Here is a 15,617-nt window from a genome sequence, read left to right on the forward strand (position 1 = left end):
GATTGGGGTTCTTACTCTCATGGTAGGCCAGTGATGTCAGATTTGCCTCCGGCACAGCCTTCGGTGCAGTCTGTTTCTGTTCTGCACGGGGATCGCTCTTTGCGTCGTTTGGGTGCTTGTAAGGTGCGTCGGGCCTTTTGCAGTTCGTCCCATTGACGTGGTGGTGGGGGAAAGGCTTCCTCTGTTTTCATGCACCTGGTCCCACGATTCGTGGGCCTTTCAGGTTGTTTCGTGCAGCCTGTGGTGGCATTGGGTGGCTCCTCCTCCTTTGGAGAGTTTGGGGCTGGCAGGGCGGGCGTCTTCTCCTGCACTCTGTTGAGTCATCTCAGAGTGGGGTCACTTGGGCTTGATCGAAACGTCCTAGTCCCTCAGGTGGATCTCCTGCCTGTTTCCGGTCCTGAAACGGGACTGTGCGGACCTCTCGTTTATTCTAAACTTGTCTCATCTGAACTCATGGGTTTATTGCCCTTCTTTTCTTATGACTACTCTGTCCCAGGTCTGTCTTCTGTTGGAGCAGGGCACTTGGATGGTGTCCCTGGACCTCCAGGATGGGTATTGGCATGCCCTGATTCATCTGTGGTTCAGGGACTGGCTCGGTTTTGTGGGACGTCAAGGTTACCACTTTCGTTGCCTTCCATTTGGCTTGAATTTGGTGCCTAGCATTATCACTCACCTTACTCGGGTCGTGGTGGCCCGCCTGCATCTGTTAGGTGTTTGGGTTCGGTCGATGACTGGCTGGTTTGGGTTCCCAACCAGTCCGCATGTCTGCTCGCCAGGGAATTGGTTCTTTCCCAGCTTGCCAGGTTCGGGTTCTTGGTTTGGTCTTCTCTCTCAGGTTCGGTCTTGGCTGGGTCTAGTGTGGGACACTCGGGTTGCTTTCTTCTCTCTTCCTCCGTCAGCTCTGCTTCATCTGTTTCTGAGGGGCTCTCGGAAAACGCGGCGGTTGCCCGAGGGTTTGTGCGGGAGCTTGAACTTTGCCATGATAGTCTACCCATCGGGTCAGGTGTGGCTTCGTCGGCTGTTCTGGATCCTTCGGGGATGTCCCTTTCACCTCTCTCGTGACCGATGGGTTCGGCCTCCGGGGGCCTTGCGTCAGTTTCTGCATCGCTGGTTTCCTCTTCGGGTTTTTCAGGGTTCAGTCCCTTGGTGCCTACCCTATCCCTCACTTGATGTGTTCACGGATGCGTCGTCTCTTGGCTGGGGGCTTTGTGACCAGTGCTCACCAGGCCGGCCAGGAGTGGTGGGTTCCATCTCTCCGTCGGGCTCACAGCACGGTGCAGGAGTTTGCGGCTGTGTGGATGTCACTCCGGAGGATTCAGGTCTCTTGCGGATCGACGGTCTGGCTCCATTTGGATTGTTCCATGGTGGTTTATTGCCTGAATCACAGGGGTTTGATGTAGTCTTTGACTCTTTGGGGCTGGTCGCTTTGGATGACTCGTCTGCTGAGTTCTCGGGGTTTGGCTCTCCTGGCGGTTCATGTTCAGGGGGTTGATGCGAGGCCATCAGGGTCAATGCCTTCAGGCAGGACTGGGCGAGGTGAGGGTTACTTGTACCTCTTCCCCCCAGTTCAGCTGTTTCTCCAAGTCCTGGCTCGCTTGGAGACTTACCAGGGGAGAGTAGCCCTCTTGGCTTCTTGGTTGCCCGTCCAGCATTGTTTTCAGGCACGGCTTGCTCGGTGTCCAAACCCAAGGGTCTTTCCGCTTCTCCGCCTCTTTCAGTAGATCAGTCCTGCATTTTACGAGGCTGGTTCACTCTTCTTCTCGAGTCTTCGCGTCTAGTCTTTCTGACTCGTGTTTATCACCATTTGTATGGGGCGCAGGTGGCTTTGTTGTTGATCTCCCATCTGCGTGCTTAATCTCGGCTGCAGTATGAGGTTTCCTGGCGGTCCTTCCGATTTTTCCTATCAATGCGTAGGTGTACTTCAGACTCTGATAGGGTTGTTTTGTCCTTCCTGTCGTGGTTAGTTCAGGATCGCCATCTTATGTCAAATACTGTTGCCTCATATTGTGCAGTGCTGGTGAGTTGCTCCAGCTTGCCTTCGGTATTGATGTTACGTCTGCTCCGTTCCGCAAGTTGTGTTATGCATTGTTTCACCTCCGGCCTACTCATGCATCGGTTTGTGATGGCTCCTTCAGTTCAGGATTGTTTTTCCAAGTTTTTTTCCTGATGGCATTGGCCTCTGGGGGTCCGGGCGGGAAGCTTCATGCTCTCCTCCAGCACAGGGATTTCTGCTCTTTTGATCCTGGTGGTAGGTTTGTTTGGTTGCAGCTTCAGACTAGGGATTCAGACTAGACAAGTCCAGAATTAATCACACATCCGCACAGTCCCGTTTCGGAACTGAAAAACAGGTGGGAAACCCACCTGAGGGACGTTGTCGTTTTGACCACACCCAAGCAAACCCACTACACACCTGAAAGAACACCTGAAGGTAAGAGAATTAATGTTTGAAAACCCTCGAGATATTGACATAATGGCATTGCAGCTCTGGAATCAAGGTAATATGCTGAGAATTTTAAATGCCTACAGCCCACCAGCAAGCAACACATGGACAAAGGAAGAACTGGATGATAAACGAGAGGGCTTCATAATGGTCTTGAGAGAGATTATGGCAAGAGCTGACAAAGATAAATCCCAATTGTTGGTACTGGAGGACTTCAACTTTAAGGCAATAGACTGGGAGGCCTACGAGGCAAGAACAGAGGACATTTGGACAGGCAGATTTGTAAACCTCATTTTGGAAACATTCAAGTATCAACACGTCAAGCAGGCCACAAGATTGAGGGAAGGGGATGTTCTGTCAGTACTGGATCTAGTATTCACCAGGAAAGAAGAAGAGATATTTGACATCCAGTACCTTCCTCACATGGGAAAGAGTGATCACGTCCTCTTGGACATTAAATACGCTATGTGATATAATCTAGTAGAGAATGGGGACAGTGAAACAGTTGTTAAACTCGATTTCAAGAGGAACTTAGAAATTTTTTTCTTGGGTATAATTGGACAGACTTGTTGCTAGGCAAGGAAGTAAAGGAGGTATGCCAAATTTTGAAAAATATATGATGAAGGCACACAAACATTCATACCAAAAGAGACATGCAGACCTAGGAAACAGGGTTGGTTCAACAGAAATTACGAGAGAGCCAGAGATCAAAAGACACAAGCATGGAATCATTATAGAAAGAGGCCAAACCCCCAAACATACCAGCGATACAAAGATGCAAGAAACAACTACACGTCAGTAAGGAGAGAGAGGCAGAGAGGAACTTTGAGAACGGTATGGCAGACAAATGTAATTCAGATCCAGGCCTTTTCTATAAAATCATTAACCCTTGTGTTGCTCAGGGCGAATTAGCATTTGTCACCCACAGGCGCATACCAGAAAAAATATATATATATATATTTTTTCTTCTAAACCTGTTAATTTGAACAAATTAGATACAGTACAGTATTTGAACAAATTGTGTAGTGTAGTGTCCTGTTAATTTGTGTTCTCTGATCATGGGAAAATAATAAACAAATCATAAGTGGCATATATTGCCCACTATAGGGCGGGGAAGTCTGGCAAAAAACAAGCGCTGACTCAGCGTGTGTCCCAGACGGTCTGTTGCTCCCAGCTGTCAGGCAGGAGTGGCCACAAAGAGATAATTACCTAATTATTTCAATGTCTCTGATTGATTTTTCATAACTTCAATTATTTTGCGAAGATAGTGCCATAGATGTTCCTGACTGTGATAAAGACTATGTACAACGTTCATATATCAGTGAACACAATGTTCAGATATCAGTAATTTTTCATCCAACTGTACTAATCCATAAGCTGAAAACATGTATCAGTACTTGAGGCGAACCAAAGAGCTGATCGTAAGAGATGCCAATGAAAACTGGAGGCAAGCAAAACTCGATTCTTATGTGGTAACAGCAGGCCAAGGACCTTCAACCATGAAATCTCACAAGTAAGGCAAGGACCTGCAACCAGTGGAGCCTCATCAGAAAGCTAAGAGCCTGTAACCAATGAAGCTTCAGCAGTTGGCAGGCAAACTGACTTTGCTAAGATCATGTACTGTACTGTAATTTAGTGTTGTGTTAAGTTAGATAATGTAAATTGAGGCAAACCAAAAAGCTGGTCATATAAGAGGTCAATGAACACAGGAGGCAAGCAAAACTCAATTCTTATGTGGTAACAGCAAGCTTCCTTCTACCTTCGTGGATGAAGGGGTTACCTTCATCCACGATGCCTCACAAGTAAGGCAAGGACCTTCAACCAGTGGAGCCTCATCAAAAAGCTAAGAGCCTGTAACCAATGAGGTTTCAGCAGTTGGCAGTCAAAACTGACTTTGCCAAGCTCATGTACTGTACAATAATTTCGTGTTGTGTTAGGTTAGATTATGTAAGTTTTCAAGAAGTTTTGATTTGAAGATATGCAGCATCAATCAAGAAGACGAACTACAACAAGGTAAGTTGAAGTTTCTGTTTTAAATTACAGTACTAGTATATTTTAAAATTATTATGTGTGTGTGGAAATTAAAGTTATGTTGGTTGTGGTACAAAAAAAGTGCAAATATGTTCACTTTTTGACTTTCCCCATAAAACTTCTGCTTACCTACATGTCTAGCTTATCTAGCAGGGAGTGGGGAAGGTCCTTACCATATAATTCGGAAAGGCCCTTCCCCCTAAGTTAGATAGATATTAGTTACTATCTAAGCGAGCTTAGATAGTAACTTCTTCTTCCGTCTTCTTCATCTTCTTCCATCTTCTTCATCTTCTTCCGTCTTCTTCTTCCGTCTTCTTCTTCCGTCTTCTTCTTCCGTCGTCTTCTTCTATCTTCCTCCATCTTCTTCCTAGTTCTTCCTTCATCATCTTCTTTCTATTTCTTTCTTCCATTTTCTTCTTTCTTCCTTTTTCTTCTTTCTTCCATTTTCTTCCTTTTTCTTTTTCTTTTCTTCTTCGTAGCAGTAGTAATACTGTATATTGATAATAGTGTATCTGATAGTAATTATGACAGTCGGGTGTTCAATTTAACATTGCACTTGTCAAACAAAATTAGAAACCAGCTATCACATCAATTGGAATGTAACCATTAAAATTAATGTAGTGTTATGAAACAGATATATTGTACAGTATATAGAATCATGAAAATATTAATTAATAAATAAAATAATCTCTGTTAGGAAAACCTCTTGCTAATGTAATTAATTAGAAATAATAATGAATTCATTAGAAACAATAATGAATTTATTAGAAACAATAATGAATTCATTATTGCTAATGTAATTCATTAGAAATAATAATGAATTCATTAGAAACAATAATGATTTTATTAGAAACAATAATGAATTCATTAGAAACAATAGTGTTGCTTGTTTAGCAACATTATTGTTTCAAGCTTTTGTACTCCATTGTCACAATTTTGGCTGGTGCTATACAGTACAAGACTTGTCGTGTATCCATTCTCTGTTGATTTATGAAGAAGCTGCATTGGCAAAGCATAAAAATTATAATTTGGTGTTTTCTTCAGGTTGTTCAAAATTTACTTTTCTGTGGAGAGCCCCTTCGGCTCCCCGGAGCTATACCAGGCTGATGTGTAATTAGACCGTAATTAGACCTATTAGACCGTGGCAACAGTCATTTGATGGAGTTCTAAGCCTTCCAGGGATCAGAGCCAGAACCTGGCCCCCTCAAGAGAGAGGCATGAGAAGCAATGACCTAAAGACACCCCCGTGTAATTGGAAGCAGTCTTTGTCTGTCATCTACCAGGTCAGGCACCCAGAAAGGTAGGAATTTCAAAATAAACTACTGCTGGTCAAAAATTGCATACCGAAAGCTGAATTAGCAAACAGCTAGTTTGCTAGTTCAAACTCCCAATCAAAAACAAGGAAACAAACATGATGTCATCACAACCGCCGCGCATATGTCTCTGCAACTCCCCCCCTCTCCAAGAGAGGGATGGGAGGAGGGTCCCAGACCTCCACACCGGCAACTCTCCTCAGTTCAAGAGGCTGTTGTGTTGGTGACAGTCGATCGCTCTGGCTCCACTCTTTGCACAGTGCTGCAGTGCAGTGTAGTTGCTCTGTTTTGGTGGGGTGTGAGCCAGAAGTAACACAAGAGTACTGGGGCTGCATGTACCTAGGGCTACCTTCCCTAGATGCCCTGTAAGTACTGCCTTTGCAGCTTCAGGGTTATCTTCCATGAGCCTTTCAGGAGCAGCTGCCTCCATTTGGTTCTGTTGTTGCGCAGTAATTGCCCGCCCTTGGGGGTTCAGCTGGGGAGGTTCTTACTCCTGTTTGCTCTTGGGTAGGAGGTAGTTTTGTCGCTGGCTGGGGCGTGAGGTACTGTGCAACTGTCTGATATACGCATAGCAATCAGTTCTGTTCTCCTGGAGACGTTGTGCTTTTGTGGGTTTTTTCTTTTGTGTTTGTTTTGATTTGCCTGGCAGGGGTCTGCCTGGTATGGAGGTAAGACCACTTGTAGGATTTTGGTGGCCCTCCACTAGGTCTCCGTGCTTGCACACGTTGCAGGGGTTCAGCTTTTAGTTGTTTGCTTGGTAGCCCTGGGATAACCGGTTAGCAGTATCTTGCCTGGGCTTCCCTTAGCAGTCAGCCTAAGGGCCCTGGAAACTCCCCTTTGGGGCTCAACAGTCCAATGTAGAAGACCTCTGAGTCCCACCTCGCCTTGTGCAAGTTTGAAGGTTACTCTGTCCCCTTGTCTCAGGGTGACACTCACCATTTTCCTCTGCCCTGCTGCCTGTTGGGGTCAGTGACACCTATGATCCAGAGTCCTGCAAGTGGTGTTCTTTGCTTGTACTCCATTCACCCAGTCCACTGAAACTGATATTTGGGTGCAGGCAGTTTTAGCTTTGCATGCGAGGTTTAGGTAGCAGCAAAGTTCGAGGTTGATTGCCTTTCTGGATGCCTCGCAGCTGCCCCACTGAATTATACTGGTATTGAGACTTGGGCGGCTTCAGGGATTGCCCCTTCCAGATCAGCAGCGGAGGCATTCAAGCTTAGTCCTCCTGCCGAAGCTTTTGGGCCACGCCAGCGGGCCCTCTTCATCCCTGCTATTCCGGTGGACTCTGCTTTTTTCTCCCAAAGGCAGAGGGTTTGGAGGATGGCTCGGCCCCCGGGGCTGGGGAGAAGTTGACTTGGGAGGGGCCTGGGCCCCACGTTTCCCTGCTTGGGTGTTTGGTACCCTCGGCACGGGGCTTGTTGTTACAGGGGGAGAGGTTTTCCTATCCCCCCTCCCTGTACGATTTTGTTACTTACCTAAATAAACATTTACCTAAATAATACCTGTAAATACCTGTAAATACCTGTACCTTACCTAAATAAACATTTGATTTGATTTGATTTGATTTGTTATGAGTTCGACTCCTTCCCAGGTTCGGTTCCGAGTTCCCTTGGGTTCTTTGGTTCTCTCCTTTTGGAGGTTTATGGCTTCCTGCATCCCACCGAGGAAGGTGTTGGAGGCTCTTGCTGCTTACCTCCTGCGAGATCCGGATTACGCCTCGATAACGAAGCCTTCTTCTTTTGAGTTTGGCTCCTCTTTTCCTTATTGGGTGCGTTACAATATGCTAGAATCTTCCTGGCTGGCAGACTTCCTTTTCATTCGTTGGGGGCTTGGCATTTGTCATGTCAGACTGCGCACTTGAAAGGCAATAGTTGTCTACGATCATTCAGGTTTTCCTGTGGGGTGAGTTGGAGCACCCTCAATGTGTGCTTGTTCGCCCCCGTTCTTTCTTATGATGTCGGCCAGGTGTGGCTTCGTGTGCAAGTTCCCTCCCTTTCAGCATCCCTGGTGGCCGTGGATTTGTGTGCCCGTGGGCACTTGGTTTCGGTGCTTCTTTTCCCTGCTAGAGCTGTCTTCGAACTGGCTCGTGATAGGTGAGGAGGAGCTGGGTTCCGGGCCAGTGTCCAGTGTGCTTTCTTTAACAGCCTTGTTGAAGTTGTATTCGCCGTTTCTGAGGAAGGTGGTGTCTGTTCTTCGCTTCTCACCTCGTATGCTAATAAGCGGTGCTCGTCCAATTTTTGGAATCATCTTGGGGCCCTGGCTCTTAGATTTTCATCCCCTGTTTTTCCACTGCCATTTGCCTGTTGCTGTTTGCAGAGTCTGCGAAGGTGCATCTTCTGCAGGCGACTTTGTCTAGTTGACGGCCTATGTCAGACTTGTAGGCACTCCAGAGGAAGAGGGGGTCGTGGAGGTCCTGCCCGGAAGGGTCGCGCCAGGTCGGGGTTCCTTCAGTTGACGTAAACCAATAGTGTCAGATTCGGGTCTGGCCCTCATGTGGAGTCATTGGCTCAATGATCGCTCTGAGCATCAGTCAAGCTCTTGTAGGGGTTGTCGGCTGTTTTACGGTTCACTCTGTTAACGGGGAGATGGGGGGAGGCTCGCGCTGTTTGTTCTTGCCTGGTCCCACGATTGGTGGGCAATTCGGGTCAATTTCCTCTGCCCGGCAGTGGCGTTGCATCTTTCCTTCTCCTATGGGGGGATTGGGGCTTGTGAGGCAGGCCTCATCCCCTGTGCTCTGTCAGGTCTCCTGGAGTAGGTTTCACACCTGTTTTCAGTTCTGAAACGGGACTGGGCAGATCTGCGATTCATACTGGACTTGTCCCATCTGATACCTTGGGACTTTTGCCCCTCCTTTCAGATGACCACTCTGTCTTGGGTCTGCCGGGTGCCTGGATGGTGTCTCTGGACCTCCAGGATGCATATTAGCATGTTCCGATTCATCCGGTGTTCAGGAACTGGCTCGGTTTTGTAGTGGAGTGACAGGCTTAGCGCTTTCGTTGCCTTCCTTCCAGTTTGGATCTGGCACCTCGCGTGTCCACACGCCTTAACCGGGTCGTGGTGACCCATTTGAGTTCTGGTTTACCACGACAATTGGCTGGTGTGGGCTCCCAGCCAATCCCCATGTCTGCTCGCCAGGGATTTGGTTCCTTACCAGCTTGCCGTGTTCGACTTCTTGGAGTACTGGAAGACGTCTCATTTGGTTCCCTCTCAGGTTCTGGCAGGGCTGGGTCTTGTGTGGGACTCTCGGACCTCTTCCTTGTCTCTCCCTCTGGCGGCGTTGTTGCGGCTGCGGTCCCGCTTACAACCGCTTTTGGAGGGCACCCGGGTCACACTTCGGTTGTTTGGGGGGCGGTGCGGGAGGCAGATCTTGGTCGTGCTGGTCTATCCTTCGGGTCGGATCTGGTTTCGGAGGATGTTCTGGTTTCTTCGGGGTCGTCCCTTCCGCTGCTCTCATGATCGCTGTGTTCGGAACCTGGGAGCCTTGCGTCAGCTGCTGTGTCGCCAGCTTCCTCCAAGGGTTTTTCGGGGTTCTATGCCCTTATGTCTCCCCGAGCCCTCGCTCGATATTTTCACGGATGCCTCGTCTCTCAGCTGGGGTTTGGTGACCAGTGCTCACCAGGCCGGCCAGAGTCAGTGGGGGTCTGTTCTTCCGTCGGGCTTACAGCACGGCACAGGAGTTCGAGGTGGTGTGGCATTCACTTCAAAGGGTTCATGTTGCTCATGGAGCAATGATCTGGCTCCATTCGGACTGCTCCGAATGCGGTCCTTGGCTCTTTGGGGCGGGGTTGCTTCAGGTGACTCATTTGCTGAGTTCTCGGGGTTTGGCTCTCCTGATGGTTCTCGTTCAGGGGGTGTCAAACATTCTGGCGGATGGCCTGTCTTGGTTCATTCCCCTATCCATGGAATGGACAGTCAACACAGACTTGTTCAGTTGGCTCTGCCGGACGTACGGGCAACTAGAGGTGAACCTCTTTGCATCGACTTGGTCGAGGCGTCTTCCAGTGTATGTGGCGCCCTTCCCAGACTGCGAGGCATCGGGGTCGATGCCTTTCGGCTGGACTGGTAGAGTTACCTGTACCTCTTCCCACCGGTTCGGTTGTTGCCCCGAGTCCTGGTTAGCTTAGAGAGGCTTACCAGGGATGAGTATTCCTGTTGGCTCTTTGGTGGCCAGCCCAGCTCTGCTTTCAGGCACATCTTGCTCGATGTCTGAACCCAAGGGTCTTCCTGTGGCTCTGCCTCTTTCAGCAGATCGGTCCATTCCGGCATGTGGCTGGTTCGATCTTCTCTGCTACTCGTGCCTGGTCTTTTTGTCGCGGGTTTATCACCACTTGTATGGTGATCAGGTGGCTTAGTTGGTGTCCCACCTGCAAGTTTAGTCTCGACGGCAGTATGAAATTCCTGGTGGTCTTTTCAGCACTTGTCTCATCATAGGTTGTCTTCGATTTCTGGTTGGTTTTTTGTCCTTTCTCTCTTGGTTGTTTCAGGACAGTCTTTTTAGGCCAGATACTGTAGCCTTGTTTTGGGTGGTGCTGGCAGAGCCACTGCAGCTTGCATTTGGGGTGGATGTCACTTTTGCTCCATTCCGCAAGCTTTCTCGGGCGTTGTTTTAACCACCGGCCTGCTCGTGTCACCTGAGCTGTCCTGGTCGTTGCTCCAAGTGCTCTCTTCTCCCTTCTCCTCAGTTTGGGGTGGCCCCCCTCAGTTCAGGACTGTTTTTCTATGGCTCTTTTCTTGTTGGCATTGGCCTCTGGGGATCGGGTCAGAGAGTTTCATGCTCTTCTTTGACTCAGGGGTTTCTGCTCTTTCGATCCTGGTGGTCTTTTCTTCATTTGCAGCTGTCTCCTTCTTTTCTAGCGACGAATGAGTTTGCTGCTTACCGAAAGGGTCCTTGGGTTGTTGATGCTTGGTTGGTTTGGCCGGGGGGTGCATCATGTTTTGTGTCTGTGGCTCTTTGCCGTTATTAGCGCGTTACGGCCTCTGTGGCAGAGGATGCGCTTTGGGTTGACCCAGTTACCCTTCTTCCCAATTCCAGGGCGTGGGTCTCCCAGGTTGTTTGCAGGATTATTTGGTCCAGCCACCCTGAGGTCTTTCCCCATGCTCACGCCATTCGTAAGTTTGGCATTTAGCTGCAGTTTTGGTAAGGTTCTGGCCTATCTTTTGGGCATGGGGCTATTGGAGATCAAACAGGGTCCTGGCTGCACGTTACCTTGTTAATGTTCCTGGTCCTTCTCGGGCGTGTTTAGTCTTGGGTTGCAGGTTGTGGCCTGTTGTGTTGACACTTTGAGTTGAGGAGCGAGTGATGACCACCTCCCGCATGAGTCCCTTTTCTTCTTATGTTTGGTTAGGTAGCTCCGGGGACTTGAAGGGGCTTTCCACAAAAAACCAGTGTTGAATGTAATGAAACGCCATTTTCTGGCTGAGACCCGGAGGTTTCCCTCCCTCCCTCCCTCCCTCCAGTCAGCGATTTTTTGCATTTTTTGATACTCAGCCTCTGAACTAGGAGAGTTACCGGCGTGGAAGTTTGGGCCCCTTACGCAGATAGTTACGCAGACGGATTCACGGCAGTTGTGGTGACGTCATGTTTGTTTCCTTGTTTTTGATTGGGGACTTCTGTTTGCTAGTTAGGCTTTCGGTTTACAATTTTTGACCAACAGTAGTTTGTTTTGAAATTCCTACCTTTCTGGGTGCCTGACCTGGTAGATGGCAGCCAAAGACTGCTTCCAATTACAGTGTCTTTTGGTCATTGCTCCTCGTGCCTCTCTTGAGGGGGCCAGGTTCTGGCTCCATTCCCCAGTAGGCTTAGAACTCCATCGATTGACTGTTGCCACGGTCTAATATATACTCATCAGCCAGGTATAGCTCCGGGGATCCTCCGGGTCTCACCCAGGAAATGGCATTTCATTATATTCAATGCTGGGTTTTTTCTTTTGTCTTACAGAGAAACTGCATAGAATTTGCTCTGAAAGCCAAGCCAGTTAGACGGTATATTCCCAAAAACCGGTTTCAATACAAAATATGGTGGTTTGTTACCTCACAACCATTTGAATATGCCATCTTTGTCCTCATCATGCTGAACACTGTCTCTTTGGCAATGAAGTTTCGAGGAGAACCAGAAATATACACTCACGCCCTTGACATTCTCAACCTCATCTTCACAGCTGTCTTTGCTCTTGAATTTGTTCTCAAGATAATGGCCTTCAGATTCAAGGTAAGATGCCACATTTTATAAAATAGTGCATTAAATTATAAAAGTTTAATTATATTCACAAGTACTTTTTGTTTATGAACAGACACATGATGTATGGTATAATAATTACAATAACAATAATAATACTTATTTACAAGAAGGTACAATGGGTATGTGAGATTACATATGATTGGTATTTTTACACACCTGCCAAGCCAATAAGACACATAGCATTTCGGGCAGGTTCTTAACCACTTAACGGCGCCAACCGAGAAAACTCGTTTTGATTTTTCGTAACCAATTCTAAATGTGTAAGAGGTTGGTTGTGTACGAAATGAACTCTTAGGACCTCCAGTGAGAAGCAGCCATCTTGGAAAAAAATCCCAGAATGCCCTAGGGCTGCTGGCTGTGTTACTACTGAATGAGCAACCATGGGTGGCGCACGCGCCTCTGGCTCCCAAACACCTATCCGACACAGTATTGAAAGATAATGCTCTGTCGGTGAAATTCAAACCTTATTGTTTGAAGAACATAAGGGTCATAATATTGGGGAAGCCAGGCGCAATAAGGACCTAACACAAAGGTCGGATGCAAGTGATACAGCACCTATGAGGACGATATAGCGAGCGTATCCAGTTGTAGCTCTGAGCGTCACCCTTGCAATCCTATGCTATTTATTTAGATGATACTTAGATGAATCGTTTTCTGCATTCAGTGATGATGCATCTGATACAAATAGCATAGATGAACAGTGTTAGCGGCTTCCATGGTGGTGTTTTCCATAGATATTTTCAAGAATACCTGAATCTCTTCCCAACTGACGGACACTTTTGAGGTAAGCTGAATCTCTTCCTGTGTGGGACCTTACAAAGCGATCTTTTCAAGACTACCTTACAAATTGATCTTTTCCTATAATCTTTTCAATACTACCTTATGCTTTACAAGCTTGGTTACATGCAACCTACAAGCTCTAAAGCCAAGGGTGTACGTGAATGCGTTAATTGCAAGCACACAGAATGAAGAAACAGGAAGCGAAAATTTATCTGTACCTGGTGCACTGAGAGCGAAGTCGCGCTGTGTACCATGGGCTACTTCGTTGATTATTACTCACTTCCAAAGTACTGAGTGTGTAATACAGTGTGTTACTGTGTAAATAGTGTGTGAAACTGTACATATTGTAATTTTAGTGATTTTTTAACAGGTAATATTGCGACAATAAACATTTATTGGGGACACATTACTGATGCCAATCCACAAGAAGTTGACCCACTAAAAAAATGTCTAAGGTTGCCATAATGTCCTCTCCTAAAGTCAGGTTTTTCAATTGCATCAACATTCATATTTTCTTCCAGATTATAACGCATTGCATACTTTATTCCCAAAAAGACATGGTCACTTTTACCCAAGGGAGGAAGGTACTGAATGTCAAATATTTCTTCCTCCTTCCTGGTAAATATCAAATCTAGCATGGAGGGAACGTCTCCTTCCCTCATCCTCGTAGCTTGTTTAACATGTTGATACAAGAATGTTTCCAGGATGAGGTCTACAAATTTATAGGTCCAGAAATCTTCTGTTTTAGCTTCATATGCTTCCCAGTCTATGGCTTTCAAGTTGAAGTCGCTGACTATTAACAATCGTGAACTATCGTTATCCGCTCTCGCTATGATCTCTCTCATTATTGTTATAAGACCTTCTCTTTTACTATCTAGCTCCTCCTTTGACCATGTGCTGCTTATCGGTGGACTGTATGCATTTATGATCATTAGTTTATCATCCTCATGGCAGATCTCTAGTGCTATTATGTCAACTTCTTGTGGATTGGCAGTCATTATTCAGTTCTCAGGTTGATGTGCTACTAACATGGTCTTGTGCCTCTGGTACCAGCGATTTGTCTCAGATTCTGTGCCTTGTGGCTGGGACTGTCTCTATTGGTCGTGTGCGAGCCAGGAGTAATATTCTCCGGTACTGGGGCTGAATGCGCCTAGGGCCACCTTTCCCTAGGTGCCCTGAAAGTACTACCCTTGGGGCTTTTGGCCACCTTCCACAAGTCACCTCAGGATCTACCCCCGCCATGTCTTTTACTGCTCGGAATTTGGCCGCCCTTGGAGCCAACTGGGGTTATTGTTGCCCGTGTTTGCCTCTGAATACAGGGTAGTTTTCGCCACTGATAGGGGCGCGCGGGGTGCTGCATAGCTAGTTTTCACCTCTTACAGCAGCCAGCTCTGTTCCACCTGGGTACGTTGTCCTCTTGCCGGGTTTTGCTTTTGTTTTTGTTTTCTGCCTGATGAGGGGTCAGCCTTGGTGGTTGCCCCTTCTTTGTTGGGGTTTATATATCTATCATTATACCTATTCTCAGTTTTTATGTGGTTGGTGGTACCCCTTGCTAGGCCCCCCATGAGTGGACACATCATGTCTTGTGTCCGGTTGCGGCTCTCCGCTGGTATTTGCATGCCACGGCTTCGGTGGCCAGGGATGTGCTGTGGGTTGATCTAGTTTCCCTTCTTCCCTGTTCCTGAGCTTGGGTCTTCCAGGTTGTCCACAGGATTGTTAAGACTAGCCAGCCTGCGGTCTATCCTCGTGCCTACGTCGTGAGTAAGTTTGCTTCTTTGGCTGCCATCTTTAGCAACATGTCTTAGGTTGGTATTCGGACACGGGGCTTGTGAAGGTCGAACAGGGTCCTGGCCGCTCGCTACCTTGTCAATGTCCCTGGATGCCCGCTGCCTTGCCAGTGTCCCTGGATCATTGCTCCTCATGCCTGTCTTGAGGGGGCCAGGTTCTGGCTCATGGTCCCTGGTAGGCAAGAACTCCGTGTACATTTACTGATGCCAGAAAGTTATACACATCCATTCAGCCTGATAGCTCTGGGGAGCCTCTGGGACTCGCTCAGAAAATGGCGTTTCATTACATTCAATGCTGGTTTTCGTGGCCACTATGTTCTTTGGACACCATACCAGCTTAGTTGTATAGTTATGGTGAATAAAACATGTGGATACTTATATATATAGTGTGTGTGTATATAATGTGAAAACAGCACAAACAGTATAGTGGGAGGAGGAATGTTGGCGAGTGAGGGAGGGAATGTCAGCTGACTGTGTGGCGACCTCAATTATTACCTTGACTCACCCTCCCAGCTTAATTGTACAGTTGGTTCACACATTTTATTATATTAATATATCACACTACTTACTATTGAATAATATTACAGCAAAAACACGGAGAAAAATTCAATCAAGATACATTGAAATAATTAGGTAATAATATCTTTGTGGCAACTCCCGCCTGTTGGCAAGGGTGGATTAGACTGCCACAGGACGCCTAGTCTGTCAATGCCTCCATTTTGCCAGACTACCCCGCCCTATTGCAGCCAAAATATGTCACCTACGATTTTTTATTATTGTTCCCATGACAGGGAACACGGAACATGTTTGAACACTTTTATAAAAAAAATTTAATTTTCTTTTTTCTTTTTTTGTGCCTGGCAGTGTTGAAGGTCATTAGGCCCATAGCAGATTATGGATTAAGCATGCCACTTGTGAGCCAGGGGTTGTTTGACTGCCACAGGACGCCTAGTCTGTCAATGCCTCCATTTTGCCAGACTACCCCGCCCTATTGCAGCCAAAATATGTCACCTACGATTTTTTATTAT

At 47.1% G+C, this 15,617-nt stretch overlaps 1 protein-coding gene across 1 annotated transcript in view; it reads left to right on the forward strand.

Moving 5' to 3' along the window:
• Positions 1-15,617, forward strand: part of LOC123758842 (Ca[2+]-channel protein alpha[[1]] subunit D) — a 797,128-nt gene that overhangs the window by 465,853 nt on the left and 315,658 nt on the right. The window contains exon 29 of the mRNA XM_069338501.1: positions 11,723-11,992. Within this exon, the coding sequence (XP_069194602.1) occupies positions 11,723-11,992 (270 nt within the window). The remainder of the gene's footprint in view (positions 1-11,722; positions 11,993-15,617) is intronic.

Source organism: Procambarus clarkii, chromosome 1 (assembly GCF_040958095.1).
Source record: "Procambarus clarkii isolate CNS0578487 chromosome 1, FALCON_Pclarkii_2.0, whole genome shotgun sequence".
Lineage (NCBI taxonomy): Eukaryota > Metazoa > Arthropoda > Malacostraca > Decapoda > Cambaridae > Procambarus > Procambarus clarkii.